Source organism: Anomaloglossus baeobatrachus, chromosome 5 (assembly GCF_048569485.1).
Source record: "Anomaloglossus baeobatrachus isolate aAnoBae1 chromosome 5, aAnoBae1.hap1, whole genome shotgun sequence".
Taxonomy (NCBI): domain Eukaryota; kingdom Metazoa; phylum Chordata; class Amphibia; order Anura; family Aromobatidae; genus Anomaloglossus; species Anomaloglossus baeobatrachus.
Genome location: NC_134357.1, coordinates 144,643,598 through 144,666,883, shown reverse-complemented (window position 1 = coordinate 144,666,883; position 23,286 = coordinate 144,643,598). Strand labels below are relative to the sequence as shown.

General features: G+C 44.9%; 1 protein-coding gene across 4 annotated transcripts in view; it reads right to left on the bottom strand.

Moving 5' to 3' along the window:
* MARCHF8 (membrane associated ring-CH-type finger 8) overlaps window positions 1–23,286 on the bottom strand; it is a 326,522-nt gene that overhangs the window by 7,605 nt on the left and 295,631 nt on the right. For 3 of the 4 annotated variants that reach the window (XM_075348957.1, XM_075348956.1, XM_075348958.1), the window contains 3 exons: window positions 9,271–9,350; window positions 8,217–9,044; window positions 1,274–1,454 (listed from right to left, as the gene is read on the bottom strand). In XM_075348957.1, coding sequence (XP_075205072.1) covers window positions 1,274–1,454; window positions 8,217–9,044; window positions 9,271–9,350 — 1,089 coding nt within the window. The remainder of the gene's footprint in view (window positions 1–1,273; window positions 1,455–8,216; window positions 9,045–9,270; window positions 9,351–23,286) is intronic. The other variant, XM_075348959.1, reaches the window with a different exon arrangement.

Sequence of the window (23,286 nt, the reverse complement as noted above, 5' to 3'; positions counted from 1 at the left end):
GAGTATTCTGTGAGTTTTTTACCTCAGTATTTGTAACCAAAACCAGGAGTGGAACAACCAGAGGAAAGGTATAATAGAAACATGAGCACCACTTCTGGATTATGTTTTACCCACTCCTGTTTTGACCTTACAAACACGAAGGTAAAAAAAACAAAAACAAAACACCTCACAAAACACGCAACGTGTGCATGTGGCCTTAAGCGGGCTTTACACACTGCGATATCGCCTGAATTTTGTAGTTGGGGTCACGGTTTTGGTGACGCACTTCCGCAATCGTTAGCGATATAGCTTTGTGTAACAGCGTTCAGCGATGTAAAATCGTCGCAAAAGCGTGATTTATCGCTAATCGGCTACACGGGTCCTAATTCCCAAAAATCGTTACTTCAGCAGTAACGAGGTTGTTCCTCGTTCCTGCGGCATCACACATCGCTGCGTGTGACGCCGCAGGAGCGAGGAACGTCTCCCTACCTGCCTCCCGGCCGCTATGCGGAAGGAAGGAGGTGGGCGGGATGTTACGTCCCGCTCATCTCCGCCCCTCCGCTGCGATTGGGCGGCGGTTCAGTGACGTCGCTGTGACGCCGCACGGACCGCCCCCTTAGAAAGGAGGCGGTTCGCCGGTCACAGCGACGTCGCCGGACAGGTAAGTATGTGTGACGGCTCTGGGCGATGTTGTGCGGCACGGGCAGCGATATGCCCATGTCGCGCAACAGATGGGGGCGGGTACGCACACTAGCGATATCGGGACCGATATCGCAGTGTGTAAAGTAGCCTTTATTCCTACATTTCTCCGGAGTATTCTCTTTTTTTTTTTTTTATTTTTAAATCCGCCATATCATTCTAGAGATATGGATCTTTTATTTAGTGCTACTTTTTAGTTCTTTACAAAGAGGTGTGGCTCACGTGGTAGTAACTCAGAGAATTATTATCTATAAGGAATCCTGTGAACCACGCTCCCTTGCTTAAGACCGTAACCATTATCACTAAATAAAAAAAGCCAATACCTCTGGAGCCGTATGGTGGATATCAGAAAAACCAAAAACTTCATACTCAGGGGAGCAAAGTGAAAACTGGCCACCTTGAACCTGGAGCCACGTCCTCTCTAACCACCCAGTATCCAACATTCAGATATAATCCTATTGTCTGTGAGGCTATATGAATGCCTTAGAATTGCTGACATGTATAGATACTTGTCTCTGAGGAAAATCCTATTGTAGGACATCTGCAAAACTTTGTGCTCAGAATCACTCACTCAGCAGAAATTTGCTTCACTTACTTTTCTTAAAGGCTTTAATTTGGTTTCCATAATGAACTCAAACTTGCAAAGTTCACAGCAGCGAGTATCGGAGCTCTTGATCCATTGCTGGAGGCAAGCCTGGTGCACGAAATGAAGGCTTCCTGTACAGTGACAGGGGGTTATCAGAGGACTCTCATCATCCCCTTCACAGTGACATATCCTGAAGTGAAGAAGACACGACATCCATAGTGTAAATTTATTAGGAAGTTATTTTACTTTTTTTCATCTTGTGGTATCTTAATGAAGCGCGCAAGTTACTTTATGTGAACATTCGGTTTCTGATTTGATACTTGAATCGTTGTCTTCTATTGGAAAGTATAATAATATACTTTACACATTATGTCCAAGACAAATAAATGTCACTAAATGATCATTAAAGCAGTTTTCTAGGACTACAATATTGATTGCCTACCCCTAAGGTGCCAGATTTTCATGAAGGAGTGTTTCTAGGTTGCTGATCACCAAACAAAGAAGCAGAACACTACCTGATCGGTGCAAATGATCTTTTGTGCTGGATCACCATCGTTCTCAGCAGCACATTGTCCTTTGCAATAAAGCTGGGGTCACACATAGTGACGCAGCAGCGATAACGACGGGCGACCTGACCTTATCAGGATCGCTGCTACGTCGTTACATGGTCGTTGGTGAGCTGTCAAACAGGCAGATCTCACCAGCGACCAGTGACCAGCCCCCAGCCAGCAGCGACGCGTGGAAGCGATGCTGCGCTTGGTAACTAAGGTAAATATCGGGTAACCAAGGAAAGCACTTCTCTTGGTTACCCAATATTTACCTTAGTTACTAGCGTCTGCCGCTCTCATACTGCCAGTGCCGGCTCCCTGCTCTCCTAGCCAGAGTACACATCGGGTTAATTACCCGATGTGTACTCCAGCTACGTGTGCAGGGAGCCGGCACTGGCAGCGCGAGAGCACACCGCTTAGCGCTGGCTCCCTGCACACGTAGCTGGAGTACACATCGGGTAATTAACCCGATGTGTACTCTGGCTAGGAGAGCAGGGAACAGGGAGCCAGCACTGGCAGCGTGAGAGTACACCGCTTAGCACTGGCTCCCTGCACTCCTAGCCAGAGTACACATTGGGTTAACTACCCGATGTGTACTCCAGCTATGTGTGCAGGGAGCAGGGAGCCGGCACTGGCAGCATGAGAGCGGCAGATGCTAGTAACTAAGGTAAATATCGGGTAACCAAGGAAAGGGCTTCTTGGTTACCCGATGTTTATCTTGGTTACAGCTTACCGCAGACTGCCAGAAGCCGTCTCCCTGCTCCCTTCAGTTCGTCGCGCTCTCGCTGTCACACACAGCGATGTGTGCTTCACAGCGGGAGAGCGACGAGCAAAAAATTAAGCAGGACATTCAGCAACGACCGGCGACCTCACAGTAGGGGCCAGGTCGTTGCTGGATGTCACACACAGCGACAGCGACGGGACGTCGCTGCTACGTCACAGAAAATGGTGACTTAGCAGAGACGTCGTTGTCGCCGTCGCTGTGTGTGACACCACCTTAAGACCTCTGCTATCGAGAACAATGGCATCCTGAACAATCTATTAGAGCTCATTTGTGGTTCAATCAAGAGGATGTCCACTACATGGAAAACCCCTTACTCATTCTTCTTGTTCTCCCCTATACAAATAAATAAGCCTATGCTCACCTTCCGTGTAGCAGCAGTTCCAGAAATGTCTCAAGTCGTGTTCCTGTGGCCAACGTGACATTGTTATGACAAGCCCCACGACCAATCCGCACCTGACATCTGTCTGCCCGTCTTTGGACATTGAGCAGGATGTGGGCGCTCCACGGACTTCATGCTCAATTCTCCGAAGGCGGGGCAAAGGAAGCAGACACTGATTAATCACAGGCCTCGCGTGTCATAATGTCATGTGGGCCCCGGGAACGCAACTTCACATCGTTGGAACCAAGGTTACACTGAAGGAGAGCATAGGCTTATTTATTTTAATGGGGCAAACAAGTGGAATGAGTAGGGGTTGTCCATGTAGTGGACAACTCCTTTAAGGGCAGTCAGTTTGTGCAAATGGGCAATTAAAAGACCGCCCATTAGAAAATATTTACAAATCAGCGGTCATTTAATGCCACAAATTGGTTGAGGTCTGACACCCGGCACCCTGGCAGTCAGCTGACTAATTGGGTTGTGCCTTCTGTTGGAGCCCGTTTATTATTTATTAGTCACAGCTCCATAGCTCTGCTAGTGGAAACATATGGTACTGCAACTTACCGCAGCTCAGTTCCATTTAAGTGAAAGACAACCACCTGTGCTCAGTAGAAGGTGATGCAGTACTGACTGAACAGCTGATTAGCGGAGACACAAAGTCAGAACCCCACCTTTCTGAAATCTATGGCGACCCACCTAAGGCTTGGCTATCAATATTGTACTCTCCGAAAACATCTATTTAATTTTAAATAAGACCATTTTAAAAGGCCAATTAGCTGTGTATATAATTAAGGCAGTGTTTTTTTGGATGTTGGTTTTTGACACTTGATACAATTTACAGTAAAAACTAGATCTACTAATTCTTTAATCTGGCATTAATGGGAGAATACATATACTAGATTATAACATTACCATTAGTATGCAATCAGTTTATTAGTATACTAATTTTTCCACTTCATTCAATTTGGATTACTAATCACTTGTACCAGAATTTAGGCGAGTTGAATGCCAGATTAAATGAATATTTTTGAAATAACGAGGATGCTACATCTACATTACTTGTACTTGTCACCTACACTCACATTAGTAGACATTCTTATACATGAAGATAAGCTCATGAGAATGAAGAAAATCAATTTAATGCAATCTAGTGCAATGTATGAATCAGGCAATGGCTAGTGAATTGGCAAGCTAGTTTACAATTGTACATATCCAGTCTAAAAATTATCTCTCGCCAATCTGTAGGCAACAAATACACTTAAATCAGGGGTGGAGAAGAGATGATTGAGTTCAGGAGCCAGCCAGTCACATGAAGGATCGATAAAAATCTAGTGAGGCCTAAGTGACATGTATACATTATACTCAATAGGAAAAATGAATACTGTAAGTGCCCTCCCCCCACATATCAGATTGCTGGTGGTCAACAAATTGTTTGGCCGATGGTGATCTCTACACAGTTAAAGGCAGCCAAAATCTGCCACTAAGCCCTAGATTAGTAATGGGAGGAGTCTATGAGACCCCCCCATCACTAATCTGTGAAAATAAATATACACAAAAACCCAAAAAATCCTTTATTTGAAATAAAAGACAAAAAACACCCTCTTTCACCAGTTTATTAACCCCCAAAACCACCCCCGAAAGTCCGATGTAAGCCACTTGAGGTCCCACGACGCTTCCAGGACGGCTACATCTGAAGCTTACAGCAAGCGCCATAGAACATGACTGCCTGCTGTGAGTTTCAGTCAGCAACTGAAATGAGCCGTGTGATCAGCAATGATGTCACTCAGGTGATTTGTGGTCACAGGTGAAGGACTCCAGCTGTAGCTGCAACTAACCTGAGTGACGTGACCACTGATTGCGGCTCAGTTGCTGCCTGAACCTCATAGCGGGCCATCGTGTTCTATGGCGTTCGCTTCAGATGCGGCAGTGGTGGAAGTGTCGTGGGACCTTGTGTGGATCACATCAGACCTGCAGGGGTGCTTTGGGGGTTAATAAAGGGGTGAAAGAGGGTGCTTTTGTCTTATTTCAAATAAAGGATTTTTTTGCTGTTTGTGTTTATTTACTTTCACTTACAGATTAGTGATGGGGGTGTCTCATAGATGCCTGACATTACTAAACAAGGACTTAATTGCAGCCAACAGTAGCCACTAACTCCTTATTACCCTGATTGCCATTGCACCAGGGCAATCGGAAGAGCAGGGTAAAGTACCGTGACTGTTGAATATAATGGTTGCAGCAATTTCGGGGACTGCAGGCTGATATTTTTCGGCTCGAGTGTGGCCAATAACCATGGCTATCCTGAGCCTGAGAATAACAACCCTCAGCTGTCAGGCTTTATCTGTGCTGGTATCATAATATGGGGGATTCTACGCTAATTTTTATTTATTTATTTTGCTGTACGATGTAAACCCACCCACCAGCGTCTGTGATTGGAAACCTCAGACATGCTATCACTCAGCGAGGGGGCTCTTCTGATTGCAACTAATCACAGACGCTGGTGGACCGTGAATATGAATGAACCTAATGAGCAGCCTGGGAAGAAGAATGAGTGGCCGCCTTAGAAGTGTCACAGTCGCCCCAGTGAATCAGTAAGTATTAAGTGCTTGCTCCTACCCCTTTGCGCCGGATTCTGGTCCCCTTAGACTTTATATGTGGACTGGCATCTGGCCAGATACCAGGGATCAATCCCCCGCCGACCCAGAGTCAGTGGGGATGTGAGCTGCCAGACCTCCGAAATGCAGGGACAAAATGCAAAGAGAACTGACAAGCTGCAGCTTTGTGGTCACGACAAAGATACAGCCAAAAAAAAAAGCAAAAATGAAATTTCAGACTTTGATGGGGAAGGAAATGCAAGCAGTTTTTCTACCAAAACTGCACCCAAAATACGTGACAAAGCGCAGCAAAAAACGCAGTGTGCGCTTACAGCTCCAGCAAAGTGGATGAGATCTCATACTCACCATTTTGTTTCTTTTTATTTTTTTAAATGCAGTTTATGTTGACCTGTGGGTGTGTTTTTGAAATCCGCAACAAGTCAATTTTTCTTGCTGGTACGTTGAAATTTATTTGCGTATTTTCCTAAAATAATGATATTAGATAAAGAAAAGCCATGTCAATAAATATCGCAAAGGCTTTTCTAGTGTCCACTGCAAAAAAAATCACTAAAAACGCATGTAATCTGCATATCACTGTATCAAAGTTTTGTCAACGACAAATACCAGGAACTATCAAAACAAAGGAGCTTTATTTAACCCCTTCACCCTCCGGCGAGTTTCCATTTTTCCTCCACTTTTTTCCAAGGGCCATAACTTTATTTTTCTAAGACTACAGCCATATGAAGTCTTGTTTATTGGGGGGATGAGTTGTACTTATCAATGACATCACTCACTCTGCCACATATTGTTTTGGAAAATAGGAAAAAAAATGAGTGAGGTGAAATTACTAAAAAAAAAAAAAAAAAAAAAAAAAAGTGCAATTCCACAATAGTTTGTTTTTTTTACCTTGTTCACTATATGATAAAACTGACCCTGCAGTATGACTCCCCAGATATGTACGAGTTCGTAGAAACCAAACATGTATAGTTTTATTTTTATCAAAATGTTGAAAAAAAATTCCGAAATTTGTTAAAAAAAAAAAAAAAAAAAACCAAAAAAAACCAACAGAACCCATAGCAATCTCATTTTTTGGGATCTGGGCCGGTGTGATAGGTTATTTTTTGTGTTTTGAGCTGGTGTTTTTAATCATACTATTTTTGGGTAGATGAGATCTTTTCATCGCCTTTTATTGCATTTTAATGCAATGTTGCAGGGACCAACATGTTTTCTCATATCTATAAAAACTTTTTTTTTTTTTTTTGCTTTCATTGATTTCACTAGTCCACTCTTAGGGGACTTGAAGCCTGCATTGTCCAATCACTCAGATCGGCAAAAATGCTGATCTCCTGTGAATGCTGGCGCTCTGCGAGCATTCACATGAAGTGCGTCATGATAGCGACAGGGGTCATCGTCTGAACCCCGGCTGTCATGACAAACCATCGGGGCATGGTGATCGCATCACAGGAGCGCAGATGGTGGCAGGTAATGGCGTAATCCCTGTCGGAGCGCAAGTCAGCAGAAATGTGCGGGGAATAATGCGGGCTCGTCCCTAGGACATATAAGTATATCCAAGGACATAAAGGGGTTAAACATGTCATACTGAAAAGAAAAAAAGCAAAAACACACATTGTCAAAAACGTAGGTTAAAAAACAAAAGTAACTTAATAGGTGTAGAAATGCTGAAGAAAATCTGCAACGTGAAAAACTCACCCATCGAGGGAAGGTAGCCTAAAGATATACCAGTAGTATATTATTAATCATAACCAGTGAATTATTAAAAACTGTCCAGAATGAATTGCTCTAGACTTGTGATCTCATGATGGTGATCTGGCTCTTGAATATTCTCCAGCCCTGACTTCTATCCACTATTACAAGAGTACTAAAGAAATGGCATACTATTCTATGGACAGATCTACACAAATACGCAGGGCACAAACTACCTTGATAAACTAAGATAAACTGAACTCGGGAGACATGATCGGAATATCTACTCTGTTTCATTATAATTTATTTTAGTGGTAATGCTGGCATGAGCATTGGATAGCAAATTAAAATAAATAAGAGATTTAATTAGATACCTAGGTTATACAAGAGAATTCATGCCATTGGTCCTAGGCCCAGAAAATATTACCGATTGTACCCAACATACTAACAATACAGAGTGATATTCAGATCCCAAATAACATATCTATAGTGCAAACTACAATTTTGCATCCACAGCTAAATCTATAACTAAAGAGATGTAATTCCACTTAAGTTTATATTGGAAAATTGACAGCCAGGAAATCTAGGAACTGTGTGACTGTACTGGGAATGTCTTTAGGCAAGATGGTAGTTTTATTCAATGTATGTCACTTTTCCTAGAGGATAGATAATTATAATAAATGATACCTAAATAAAATGTCAGGGTTTTGCTCAACTGTATTAGATAAAAACAAAACGTATGACAATGTAATGGAAGCGTCCTTTCATCGCGTTCCTGTTTGCTAAGTCTGTTAGAACTTTCCACTTGCCAAAGCAAGACTGCTAATTTTGACATATTAAGAAGCCAATAGGCAATGATTTATTCAATATAGCTGTCAATGATTCAATGCAAAATTGTAGGACTACATCTCAGAGAAGAAGGTGGAGGGTGGTTCTTTTGTAAACCAACCTGCATAAATCCCCAGATGCAGATACAGGGGAGGCGGGGGGAAATTTTTTGGAAGGGGATGGACATTCAAGGTCGCTATCCTCCACTGAACACAGAGGAGCCCTTAGTTCCTTCGGATCTTCCTTGACAGCAAGATTTTCCTCGAAAACATCATCATCCCCAATATCATCAGAATAAAAATCAGTGCTTCCCAAAAGCATACTGGAAGAGGTGCCTGCGTGAAGACTTCTAGAATAGCCATCAAGATCTTGGAACCTGTTCAGGCTATGGATACTTGAGCTTGGTGAAAATGAAAATATATAGTGGAGCAAGGTTTTGCTTTTTGAGGAATCACTATCAGCCTTATCATCGATAATAGGTATACATACAGATCCAAGACTGGTGTCCAGATATGGGATCTTCAAAGGGTTGGATGAGACAGACTGACCCCGAACACCATTACAGTTATTCATACACACAGGAGTCGTAAATTTAGCTCCATTTTCTGGAAACTGAAATTTGTTCTTCGAAAAATGATGTTCTTCAGCTGAATGCAGTTTCCCTTCTGAGCTAGTTCTTTCCACAAACTCACAGTTCCCTGGTGACTCCTCTGTTTTTTGGTCCACAGCATTGAGTGACTTTGAGAATGGGAGGGTGGACTTAGCCTTATGGGGCTTCCCGATGTTGGCATAGGTTTTCGGATTTGCATTTTCCAGAGAGAAGCCATCTTGACAAATTATGGTTACGGTGGCCCCTGATGTCCTAGAACTCTGGCATGTGGGATTTTTCAACACAACAGCAGACTGCAATGGACTTTGATGACAACATTCAGAAAATACAGCACTGGAACTGCATGCAGAACAGTGAAAAAAGCATAGAAAGTAAAAAAAGAATGACAAGAGAAGACATTCATTGTGATAAACATGAGAGTAAACAACACAGACAACATGGGGTGAAACAAGGCAGAACATACAGGACACGTACACAGATAATATTTAATCAAAGTCTATGGGCTAAATACACTTATCTGTAGAAACAAAAATACATATAAAAGATATAAATGACCAGTCAATACCTGCAAATATCTTGGCTGGAAGGTGTCACTGATGTCCGTGGAAAGCTATTTGGGGCAGTAACTGAAGTCGGGCTTCCTGCCTGAAAAATATGAAAAACTTGGTTTAATCAGAAATTTAGGATTATAAATGAAAAATTAATCCAAACAGAAAAAAAAACAAAACAACCAACTATGCTGATTACAAAGAAATTTTAGGGATCAATATGTCAATATAATGTTTTGACATAGACTAAAGGGTACTTTACACGCTACAATATCGGTAGAGATATCGCTAGTGAGCGTACCCGCCCCCATTTGTTGTGCGTTACGGGCAAATCGCTGCCCGTGGCGCACAACCTTGCTAACACCAGTCACACGCACTTACCTTCCCTGCGACGTCGCTCTGGCCGGTGAACCGCCTCCTTTCTAAGGGGGCGGTACGTGCGGCGTCACAGCGACGTCACACGGCAGACGTCCAATAGAAGCGGAGGGGCGGAGATGAGCGGGACGAACATCCCGCCCACCTTCTTCCTTCCTCATTGCGGCTGGCCGTAGGTACGACAAACAATCTCGCCACTGAATAGCGATTTTTGCCTCTTTTGCGATCGTTTAAGGTTGCTCATACGTGTTACAAGCTGCGACGTCGCTAACTATGCCGGATGTGCGTCACAAACACCGTGACCCCGACGATATATCGGTAGCGATGTCGCAGCGTGTAAATGGCCCTTAAGGCTTTATCCTACATCTAATCCTTCAAAAGTGAAATGTCCCACTGCATGCCTCTGATGGAAGGCTTCATAGTATGCCACAGTGTAGCTATATAGTGGCATGTGCCCCCTATGAGCAACAATAATGAAGAAAAAAAAATTATGCTGCAGAATATACACTTTTGGGACGGTTGACTATTGCATAAGAAAGAGTAGTAAAAAGAAAAAAGTACACTGACACAATGGAATCTAAAAGGAATCCATATGGCCGCCATCAGAAAAATTGAGTTTGATGGGTGTATGAATTATAGCCTGGCAAATTTTACCAGTGTATATAACAAATTTATGGGCTCAGACTACAATAAATTTATTATTTAACGACCTTCAGTTCGATATCAAGCCATGGCGACTTGATGGATGAACGCTCTATAGGAAGATTGATCTTGTACAAGCCTAGATAGGTCCACCAGAATTTTCACTTTATAAAAAAAAAAACAAAAAAACAAAAAAACAACAAAAACATGCAGATTCGACATTGTCCAGGTATTCCGACCTAGTTTACAAGTGAAAGGCTAAAAGACAAAAAGTTTGAAATAAAAACAAGAGACTGTCCCTCGTTCACTAATTTATTAGCAAACAGTTTCCAGGTTCAATATAGTTCAGCGGTTCACACGGCGTGCCTCAGTTACGTAGATCAAAGGCTACTGAGTCTCAACACAAGGCGCCATAGACTTTGATTAGCAGCCACTCCCGGGGCACACTTTGCGAGACCCAGCGACTCTGATAAGCAGTGAGATCAAGTATGTCACCGCGAGACCCGGATACTGATCAGTGATTGTGACAGCCGCCGGGTATCAGAGTGCCATAGCCTTTGATCTACTTAATCGAAGACTATTATGGGAACCACTGGGCTATGTCTCGAACCTGCGAACTTTGCTTTCTAATAAAATTGGTGAACAAGGGAGTCTTTTGTTTTCATTTCTTTCTTTTTTGATCTTTCAGGTTGCAATTTGTGTACCATGACAGAATCCCTGGTGTACGTCGGACCTGCATGGAATTTTTTATATTATGTATACAGTATATATATGTATAAACTAAGGAAAGAGTTGGGGAGTGTTTTTCTCTTAAATAAACTAATTTTGTGTCTTTTGTTGTTTTATTGTTTAACTGCCCGGGTTAGTAGTGGGATAGTCTAATAGCCACCCCTGCATTACTAACACCAGCGCTTGATACTGGCTGACACCAACTCCGATTACAATTACGGATTACCCTTATTGCAAACGTATCAGGGCAACTGGAAAGAGCCAAGGTGAAGTGCCAGAAATAACAGCTCACAGCTGTCTGCTTTACCTTTGCTGATTCTAAAAAAAAAAAGAAAAAAAAAAAAAAAAAGGGGGAAACCCCACAGTGTTTTTTTATCTATTTATTCATCTATCCATCCTTCTATCTAGCATTTATCTTTTCACATCTCTAATGTAGAAAACCATTATAAATTTCAGTGTCATGCTATTTTTTGGGGGGTATGTGTCACAGACGGCACATGGATAGCACACTCATACACACGGATGGGCAAAATAGAACATGCCACACGTGCGTTTTTTTGTGCTCACGTGAGAATGGGGCGTATGAGATAGCCATTTTGATGATAACTTAGGTCGCTGAAAACAAAAAAAAGGATCGGAAGTCTGAAATCAGAAAAGTCGGATCTCTATCTTCCCTGAAATCATCTGTGAGTGGACACTCAGGAGCTCCCATAAACATTAGACTGTCTGCCGAGTCTGCTGATATTGGCAAGTTCAGCATACATTAGTCTAACATGTATGGAGCCCTTAAGGAGAGACCTGTTAGTCAAATGGAGGAAAACGGTGAGAAGCTAATGAGGACCTGCCTTGTTCTAGTCAACTTAGTTACATTGTCCCCGAAGAGCAATTTAAAGTATGTTTTCTCTGCAGCATTTCAGAGTGAAACATCCATGACTGCAATAATAGAACCAGACTGATTCATGCTGCCTGTGGTTCGGCCAGCATGAATCATCCATATACTGCAATTTAACAATTTTTGAGCAGACTTAACTCCTGAGAGATATCTTACATCACATAGCTCCCTGTCTATCCTTTATATTAACCTGCAGAAAAGTGATAGTCTACTTACAAAGTTAAGTAAAGTTGTAAAATGTAATTATCCAGTCCAAGGTACTGTATATGCTATGATACATTTTCATTTATTTCTTTGAAGTCCAGGATTTTTAAAAATTGCTAATACCTGGAAATCTAAATAACCATTACTTACTTATTCAATAGTCTGCCAGTGGTCCCCATGTTTTGCAGTGATATGTGCATCATTAACATAACTGCTGATGCCAGAGGTGTTTAGTATACATGCAAACATCACCACTACAATCCATGATCGGCAACAGTGGTTACGCGATTGGAGAAGAGAAAGCCATCACCAAAGAAGGAGCAGCACTAAAATGAATAGGCATTTAATATTTTATTATTTTAACCCCTCCCCCTTAGTGACCACCATTACAACTTGAAACTGACCTGAGATATAAGTGAATAGCATCCCCGGTAGGTAAAAGTGCAGCCGCGGTAAGCTGTACACTGTAGCTGATACCCTACTGCATCAGTCACGATTGGTATTGGCAACAACCGTGGCCGTTTAACTCTATAGAAGCTGTTGTCAATAGTGACTACAGCATCTAGATGGTTAACAGAGCATGGGGGCTCCTCTTTAACCCCATCGGCATCCTGAGATCAAGATTTTATGGTCCTGATAATTGCCATGGCAATCCATGGCATAACAACTGCCGTAGGCTATGTGCGCACGTTGCGTACTGTCCCTGCAGAAATTTCTGCAGCGATTTGAACAGCACACGTGCGCTTCAAGTCACTGCAGAAACAGTCCGTAATGAAAAAAAGAAAAGCCGATTCCATGCGCTCTGACTGCAGCCCCTGCCATAGACAGAGCGGGGGCTGCAGGCAAAGCGCACGAAAGAAGTGACATGTCACTTCTTAGAGCGCGTGCTTCGGGCAGCAGCCGAAGCGCTGCGCTCTAATACGTCAGGTTCGCACGTCTCCTGCATAATCTTCATAGATTATGCAGGGGACGCAGGACGCATGCAGTTACGCTGCGGTGCAGATCGCAGCGTAACTGCATGTAAATACGCAACGTGCGCACATAGCCTTAGAGTTTTCCGGCTATAGTGACCTGTTCAAAAGTTAGCAACATTTAAGTGGGAAAAATCAGGGCTGTGAAGTCGGAGTAGTGGAGTCAGAGTCCATGTCTATTTTGGTTGAGTCTGTATAAAATGAATTGACTCAGACTCCTAAAATATATAATAAATTGGGTACAGCAGTTGAATGCAGTATACGATTAATAGTTTTTCATAATAATTTGGTAAAGTTATGAAATGACCTATAAATGTCTATTCTATATTCCTGATCAAAGAATCTAGGCTTTTAGTCGAGATGAATCTGTGCTGCACTTCAGCTACATGAAGTAGTGAAGCTCTTCCTCTACAGATAAGGGTATAAACACAAATTATGCCTGCAATCATCTCAGAACTGCTAAAAACTCTAGAGTGAACAGGAAAGTAGAATTAAGGTAATTACTTCTTAAAGGAAGTCTAAACTTTCAATAAACAGCACAATGATCCTTTAGAATTAGATGACCTTGTTGAAGCTACTTCACATCTCTCTTCTATTTATCATATGCGCTGTGTTTTGCACACGTTGCAGCTGGCAATAAGAGTCGGCAAGCTGGACATGCTGGAACTCTCATTGGCAAAGTGAGGAAATTGGTTATTGCTGCCAGAACCTCTAAAATTGATTCTATCTTGAAGAGACGTACTGGAAAATAGGCAATTGTCGATCAAGCCACTCAGTGAGGCAGAATTTATTTAATGATTGAGCGATTGCTTGAGCTGAAACCCTTTCTTCTAGACATGGCCAACCCATAGTACCACTAAATAAAGGTCAGTGGACATAGGTGGGTGAATTGAAGGAATTGCTTTATCACCCATTTACAGTGACTAAAAAAATTACAAGCTGAGGATTTAACTCGTGGCATTTTCATAAAGGAGTGGAAGAACTTGCTGTTTTGCCAGTCCCAAAGAGGAGGTTTAATTGCAGATGGCACTGCTGCTTTAATGAAACAGAAAAAGGCACTGCTATTAGAAAATAAAATTCCTCTGGCAGCTGTGTATGTGGCCCCAAGTCATCGTATATTGCTGCTTGATCAACAGCTTACTAAAGGAAAAGAAGCTCTGACAGAGGTAGCAGTTAGGATGAGTGGGTTACAGTACTGCCATGAGCAAGAGGACTTGGATCCTGCCAGTGCTACTGCTGCTGCATCTTCATCCTCATCAGATGATGAGTTTAGTTTTGAAAAGAATTTGGACGACAAAAAGCAGGCAAAGCGTTCACAGGGGGAAAAAAGAAGTAGATGAGTTCAACTGTTCACCAAAAATGACTGTGCAGGAGGCAATTGCCTTATATCCTGTGTGAGACTGTGACCGGGGTTATCTATGACGGCCGGTATGTCTCGCCCCGGTTGTGCTCACTCCATGATAGAAAGTAAATCCACTATAGGGTTAATGCTGTTTCCCTACAGGTGGAAGGAAGGGTTAAATAGAATCAGGAACAAGGGCAGGTGTGCCGGGTGTGAGGGAGTGAACAGAACTCCCTGAGTTTTCTGCTGGAGAGGCACATGTATTGTGTTATGGACTTTTGTTTGGACATTAAAACCGTGTGCTGTGAACCTTAATGCCTGGATCCCGTGTCTTCTGCTGCGCAGCCGACCGTGCTACCTCACATATGGTGGAGAATCGGCGGGCATGACAGCCGGTGAGGTGTAGCATCCATCCCTGGTTTCCCAGCTGCGCATGTCCTGGATTCGAGCGGCTATACTACAGCCCAAACCCGGCGACGCCATGGAGGACATACTAAAGCATTTGGCTCAGGCTAATGCACAGCAGCAACAGGCTAATGCACAGCAGCAACAGGCTAATGCACAGCAGCAACAGACCAATGCACACCTGCTCCAATCCTTGCAAGTGCAGGAAAAAAAATTCCAAGAACAGATGGATCAGGCCAATGCACGTCAGCAGCAAGCCTTGCAATTGCAGGAAAAAGGCACCAAGAACAGATGGTTCTCCTGGCCAAGTCGATCCGTGCCGGACCGGCAGCAACAACCCCGGGACCGGGTGACGACGGCAGCGTCCGGAAAGCGGTGAGACAAGCGTTGCAAAAGATGACCCCGGGTGATGATGTGGAAGCGTTCCTGGCGGTGTTTGAGCGGGTGGCCGAGCGGGAAAAGCTGCCGACCCCACAGTGGGCTGAGGTATTGTCGCCCTATCTGACGGGGGAACCCCAAAAAGCGTACCTGGACCTCTGTACCGAGGACGCCATTGACTATGTGACCCTGAAAGCCGAAATACTGGCTCGGTTGGGGGTGAATACTTATGTACGGGCTCAGCGGGTAAATCAGTGGTTCTATGAGGAAGCCAAACCCGTATGCTCCCAGGCCTATGACTTGTTGCATCTTGTAAAAAAGTGGTTGCAGCCTGACACTCTGAGCCCGGCGCAAATGGTGGAAAGGGTAGTAGTGGATCGTTTTGTGCGCACTTTACCAGTCACCGTTCAACTGTGGGTCGGACAGGGTGACCCGAGTACCCTGGACCAATTAGTGTCCCTGGTAGAGCGGCATGTGGCTACGCAGGACTTGATACGGGACACTGAGACTTTGCGTACCGCCCGTCGGTCCGGCCCCTCCAAGCCTAGGGCCAAGGACCCACCGCTGACAACGGTGCAGGAGTTCCCTACCGTCCCGTCTGAGGCCGCGGCCGCCATTCCTGAGGTCCGGAAGGTTCTGTACCCTAAACGACAACCCGTCAAGGGGGTTTCCGTCCCCATTAGATGTTGGCGGTGCCAGCGGGTGGGACATATGGAAGCCCAGTGTCCACTCACCACGGAGCCCATGGATTGTGGGGTTACCCGGCGGGGTTCAATGTATGCTCAGGTGGTGTGTACCGCTGACCTGGTCTCCCCAGAGACGGAGCCCCACTTGTGCCAAATACAGGTGAATGGATGTCCGGTTACAGGATTGTTGGATTCCGGAAGCTTAGTGACCCTTGTGCGATCCACCTTGAGGGCTAAAGTAAAGGCCACAGGACGCACCGTGGGGGTGGTTTGCATACATGGGGACCGCCGCGACTATCCCACGGGGATTGTCACCATAACAGCACCTTGCGGTCAGGTGCAACATGAGGTGGGACTTCTTAACACTCTTCCTTATGACGTGATCCTAGGAAGGGATCTGCCCTATTTTTGGACTTTATGGAGGGGACCCCCTAAGTCCCCTCAGATATTGGTCGGTCCGGGACCTGAGCCCTACAATCCTGAATCCGGGACACCTGCCGTAGGGGTCACCATGATAGGGACAGAGTGTGAACCCGATAGGTCGCCCCTAGAGGTATTGGCAGGAGAGGCTGAGACGGTCGAGCCCATCCCGGAGTTGGAGGCGTCCCCGGATACGTTTGGGACAGCCCAACTCCAGGACCCTACGTTAATACATGCCCGGAGTCGGGTGACAGTAGTTGACGGGGTGGCACAGCTACCCGGTGCCCAGGTAAGGTACCCCCATTTCGCTCTTAAGCAGGATTTACTCTACCGGGTAGATGAAATACGGGGCGTGGGGGTAGAATAGTTGGTGGTGCCCCAGCCGCATCGCCGGCGGGTCCTCGACTTGGCTCATAAACACCTGATGAGTGGCCACCTAGGGGTCAAGAAAACGCAGGAGCGAATATTGCAAAGGTTCTATTGGCCCGGGGTCTTTGGGGAGGTAAAACGGTTCTGCGAAACCTGCCCGGAGTGTCAGCTTACCGCACCCCTGACCCATTTTCGCAGTCCGTTGGTACCGTTACCCATTATAGAAGTCCCTTTTGAACGGATAGGGATGGATCTGGTGGGGCCCCTCGTAAAGTCCGCTCGAGGGCACCAACACATCCTAGTGATCGTTGACTATGCCACCCGGTATCCCGAGGCGATACCTCTCAGACATACTGCAGCAAAGCTTATAGCTCGGGAGTTGTCTGCTGTGTTCTGCCGGGTGGGGTTGCCTAAGGAGATCCTTACGGATCAGGGGACCCCATTCATGTCTAAAGTGACCAAAGAGCTATGCCGGCTACTCCAGATCAAGCAGTTGCGTACGTCTGTGTATCATCCTCAAACGGACGGTTTAGTCGAGCGTTTCAATAAAACCCTGAAAACCATGCTAAGAAGGGTGATTTCAAAAGACGGGAAAGACTGGGATATGATGCTTCCCTATTTGATGTTTGCCATACGAGAGGTGCCACAGGCATCCACGGGGTTTTCGCCTTTTGAATTGTTATACGGGCGACATCCCCGGGGATTGTTGGACCTGGCAAAGGAAACATGGGAACAAGAGCCCACACCCCATAAAAGTGTGATTGAACACATTTTGGGTATGCAGAACCGCATAAGCGCGGTCATGCCAATTGTGAAGGAGCATTTACAGGAGGCTCAGGCCGCGCAAAGCGGCCGCTACAATAGACAAGCCACCGTGCGGACCTTTAAACCCGGGGATCGGGTGTTGGTATTAATCCCCACGGCGGAGAGTAAATTCCTGGCTCAGTGGCAAGGCCCCTACGAGATAAAGGAAAGAGTAGGGGTGGTTAACTATAAAGTATTGCAGCCCGGTAGGCGGAAACCTGAACAAATATACCATGTCAACCTATTAAAACCTTGGCAGGAACGGGAAAGCCTGATGGCTGTTTTTTCCCCACCTCCCTCCTCTTCGGGTCGTTCACATCCGGCTCCAGCGACCTCCGGAGAGGACGAACCGGAAGTAAGGATTGGAGAAGCCCTCACCAAGCAACAGAGGCGAGAGGCCAGACGGTTGGTTCAGCAGAACCCCGATGTCTTCTCCGAGCTGCCCGGTAGGACCAGTCTGATACGACATGATATTGTCACCGAGCCCCACCTGAAGGTACGCCTGAAGTCATACCGGGTACCGGAGGCTCGACGACAAGCCATATCGGAGGAAGTAAAGACAATGTTACGCCTGGGGGTCATCGAAAAATCCCGGAGTGAATGGGCTAGTCCGATTGTCCTAATACCAAAACCCGATGGCTCCTTAAGGTTCTGCAATGACTTTAGGAGATTGAACGAAATATCCAAGTTCGATCTCTACCCCATGCCCCGGGTGGATGAGCTGATTGATAGGCTGGGACAGGCGCGATATTTTACCACGCTCGACCTGACCAAGGGGTACTGGCAGGTGCCACTAACTGAGTCCGCCAAGGAGAAAACCGCTTTTGTTACGCCGGAGGGTCTCTTCCACTATGTTGTCTTGCCTTTTGGGTTACATGGCGCTCCGGCCACGTTCCAGAGGTTGATGGACTTAGTGCTGGAACCCCACCAGGCGTATGCATCAGCGTACCTGGATGACATCATTATTTACAGCTCCGATTGGCAGACCCACTTGGAACAGGTACAAGCGGTGGTGGACGCGCTTCGAACAGCCGGATTGACAGCCAATCCCAAGAAATGTGCATTGGGACTCACGGAAGCCCGCTACTTGGGCTACGTGATAGGCCAAGGAGTGATTAAGCCCCAAATTAACAAGGTTGAGGCGATCCAGAAGTGGCCTAGACCCCTGACCATGAAGCAGGTTAGGGCCTTCCTGGGTATCGTGGGGTACTACAGGAGGTTTGTAAAGGATTTTGCGGGACTATCAGCCCCCTTGACGTCCGTCATGGTGCGCTGGACTCCGCAGGCCGAGGACTCCTTCCGGGCCCTGAAGGAGGTCCTGTGCGGACAGCCCGTTCTGGTCAACCCTGATTTCCGGAAGGAGTTCATTGTACAGACTGACGCCTCGGAGGTCGGCCTGGGGGCAGTGCTGTCTCAGGTGGTTCAGGGGGAGGAACACCCCGTCACCTTCTTGAGTAGGAAGCTCACCCCTCCCGAGCGGAATTATAGCGTAGTGGAGAAGGAGTGCCTGGCGATCAAGTGGGCCTTAGAGTCCCTACGCTATTACCTGCTGGGACGGCAGTTTCGCTTGGTGACGGATCACTCTCCACTGGTCTGGATGAGGTCCGCCAAGGAACGGAATGCCCGGGTTACCCGGTGGTTCCTTTCTCTGCAGAACTTCCGGTTTACGGTTGAACACCGGGCCGGTAGGTTGCAGGGCAACGCCGATGCCTTGTCCCGCGGCCCGTGTTTGATGGCTGGAGTTCAACCCCGCACGCTTGAACTGAGGGGGGGGTATGTGAGACTGTGACCGGGGTTATCTATGACGGCCGGTATGTCTCGCCCCAGTTGTGCTCACTCCATGATAGAAAGTAAATCCACTATAGGGTTAATGCTGTTTCCCTACAGGCGGAAGGAAGGATTAAATAGAATCAGGAACAAGGGCAGGTGTGCCGGGTGTGAGGGAGTGAACAGAACTCCCTGAGTTTTCTGCTGGAGAGGCACATGTATTGTGTTATGGACTTTTGTTTGGACATTAAAACCGTGTGCTGTGAACCTTAATGCCTGGATCCCGTGTCTTCTGCTGCGCAGCCGACCGTGCTACCTCACACCTGAAATTGTAGCCCAAGTGGTCACCGCTTTGCCACCAACCCAAGTTTGTGTAAAGAGGTTGTTCTTTAGTCTTAAAATAATTAGGTCAGATTTGATGTTGTCCATGAAGGAGGATCTGATGGAGGTGATACTATTTCTCAGAACAAATTCATAGACTGCACAAATGTTATTCCGTACATTTTTGTTGAAAACTGTTTTCTTCCCTACTTACTGCATAGTATACTGCATATTTACAATTTATTAAAAGTTCTCAGTGTTCTAAGCTTGTATCCAATAAATATATTTTAAGTTCTATCTAAACGACTTGATTATTTCATCAGAATAATGACAAAAAGCCTGATGTTACCATTTTACTACAGTAAATTTATCACAAATATGAGTCATATACGAGGGAGTCAGGGTCTTGGAGTCAAAATCAGGGAAATTGAGGAGTCTGAGGTTTGGCTTACCGCCTCCACAGCCCTGGTTTTCTTTCCTATCATGCCACTTTGTATTAATTCCTGAAAAGCAGCTGAAGGGTTAATAAACTACCTGACAGCTGGTCTAAATATGTTGATGGGTGCGGTTTTTAAAATGGTATCAGTTTGGAAGGTTTCGAACACATATAGGTCCCCCAAAGTCACGTCAAAACTGAATAGGTCCAAAAAATAAGTTTTGTAAATTTCTTTAAAAAAAATAAAAAAAAATTACTGCTACAGTTTTACAGCTTCTAACATCCTAAAAAATACTATTTTACGGATGGTGATGTAAAGCAGACATGAAAGTAAGGGTGATTTATTTACTATTTTGTGTGGTGTGATTTTCTGGATTAAAAAGTTAATCATTTGAAAATTGCCAACTTAACCTATTTTTTTTATAAACGCAAAACATATTGACCGAAATTTACAATTATTAACCTAAAATATAACGTGGCAAGAAAAAAAAAAACAATCTAAAAATCAATGGGATACGTTGAAACATTGCAGAGTTATTGGAACATAAAGTGACTTGTCAGAGTGGAAAAATTTGGTCCGGTCACTAAGGGTAGAATAGAAAGTCCAGCTCACCATACAAGTATGCACGTTCTGTTCTGAGCTCGAACAAGGGTTCCACCAAGACCTGAATTCAGCATAGAAAGTAAAGATGTCCGGCTTAAAGGACAGGTTCTTTATTTTTTAAATATTAATACATGAGACATTATATGAAGAATGCAGATCGCATCTGTATCTATGCGTTTCAGGTGAATAGCCACCCTTAGTCATGATGGTTAAGTGGCCGCCACTCTATGATGGCATGACTTTGCCTTGCTTAGTATTATCTACAGTCCTTAGTTGCAAAGTATACCAGCCTCTGGGCAGTGCACTATTTGGGCAAAGTATAGCCCTCTGGACAGCATTTTTAAAGGAGGCTCTGTCATGGGTATGTCACGCTTGACAGACCGTCCTGTAGTTTCCGGCTGTATTTGGTCACAGTGTTTAGCTACACAAACTGCTCTCTGACTTTCCCTTTTTCCCTGCTTGGGGTTTATCCCTTTCGTTTTAGGAGCTTGAGGATTTCCTCACCTTTTCAGCTGTTAGGCTAAAGGGAGCTTTACACGCTATGACATCGCTAATGCGAACTCGTTGGGGTCACGGAATTGGTGACGCACATCCGGCCGCATTAGCGATGCCGTTGCGTGTGACACCGATGAGCGATTTTGCATCGTTGCAAAAACGTGCAAAATCGCTCATCGGTGACATGGGGGTCCATTCTCAAATATCGTTACTGCAGCAGTAACGAGGTTGTTCCTCGTTCCTGCGGCAGCACACATCGCTCTGTGTGACACCGCAGGAACGAGGAAGCTCTCCTTACCTGCCTCCCGGCCACAATGCGGAAGGAAGGAGGTGGGCGGGATGTTACGCCCCGCTCATCTCCGCCCCTCCGCCTCTATTGGGCGGCCGCTCAGTGACATTGCTGTGACGTCGCACGGACCGCCCCCTTAGAAAGGAGGCGGTTCGCCGGTCACAGCGACATTGCCGGGCAGGTAAGTATGTGTGACGGGTCTGGGCGATGTTGTGCGGCACGGGCAGCGATTTGCCAATGTCGCACAACAGATGGGGGCGGGTACCCACACTAGCGATATCGGGACCGATATCGCAGTGTGTAAAGCCCGCTTAAGTTCACACACTGCGGTTTTTTGACGCTGCGTTTTTGGCCGATAAAAACGCACAGAAACGCACCCGCGGCAAAAAACGCATGCGTTTTTACCGCGATTTGGTGAGTTTTTGGCTGCGTTTTGATCTCTGTGTTTTTCTGCGATTTTCCAATGCATTGCATGGGGGGAAAACGCAGAAAAACGCAGGAAAGAATTGACAAGTCCATTTTTTTTTTAAGCTCAAAAACGCAGCTTAAAAAAAAAAAGTTGTGTGCGGACAGCAAAATTGAAAACTCAGACTTTGCTGGGGAAGCAAAGTCATGCAGTTTTAAGACCAAAAACGCACCCAAAAAACGCACAAAAACGCCGCGAAAAACGCACTGTGTGCACATAGCCTTAATCATTAGCACTTCCTTTTGTGTATGGCTTCCTTTAAATTTGAGAAGACAAGCAGATGACGGAAAGAAGTGAGTCACAAGTGTATGTTAATGGGTTGTCATGGCAATGTACGACTTTAGTGAGGGCGGGAGCACGCAGCATTTATTTTTTTTCTTTTTGTGATGACTCTGAACTGATGATTTTCTCTGGCATTCACCAATATTGAATGATATTGAATGTACTAATTTTCCCAAATGTCAGATTTCTCATTGCAAGATCAAGCTGCTCTTTTGTGAATTCATAGAACATTGTGTCCAAAACATATCATATATATTTTTAGAAGCCCCATTTAAACGACAGAAGAGAACTGCTCCCAGGACTTGACGTTTACTATTGACCACATTTATAAAACTTTAGTTTTGATCAATCTGACTGCACAAAAAAAAAAAAAAGAAACCTTTTAGCATCTTACATTGACATTGCTGTCACCGTGCCTTGGTGGTCGTATGGATCAAGCTGGCCTGGCCCTCGCTGCAGACTGCCATCATTGTTCTCAATACACATTCTGAAAAGCTTTCAGCGAATAATTGAGGCCGACAGAGCAAATCCTTGGGAGGTTATTGAGGGCGGTGATGGATTTTACATACAAATCTTTATTTCGGATCTAACAAATGAATATTCACTTGACATGGATGGTAGTAAATCTATATATGCATAGTAGTAAGGGCACATGCGCTATAATAAATACACATGGGCGGTAGAAAGTACACGTGTGTAACCGTATTTACACTTGCGTGATAGTATACGTCATTGTAAATACATATATGATAAGTGGTGGTATATACACATGCATAGCTTTAAATACAAATGTGCATTAGTAGTTATAAATCCATGATGGTAAATACACATGCACGGCTATAAACATATATATACTGTATGTGTTTGTATAAACACGTGCGGAAGTAAATACAAATAAGCAGTGGTATATACCGTATACATGCAAGGCTGTAAATACACAGGTGGTAGTAAATATAGATGTACATACAGTATACTTGGGTGGAAGTATTTACACATGTATGGTAATACCGTATATACATATAGGTGTGGTATATACACGCATGGTTGTATAAACACATTCTATGTAGTAAATACACAGATGGCTGCATATAGTTACGTACACATGGGCGGTAGTATATACACGTGGTAGTAAATAAATACACATTCACAGTAGTAT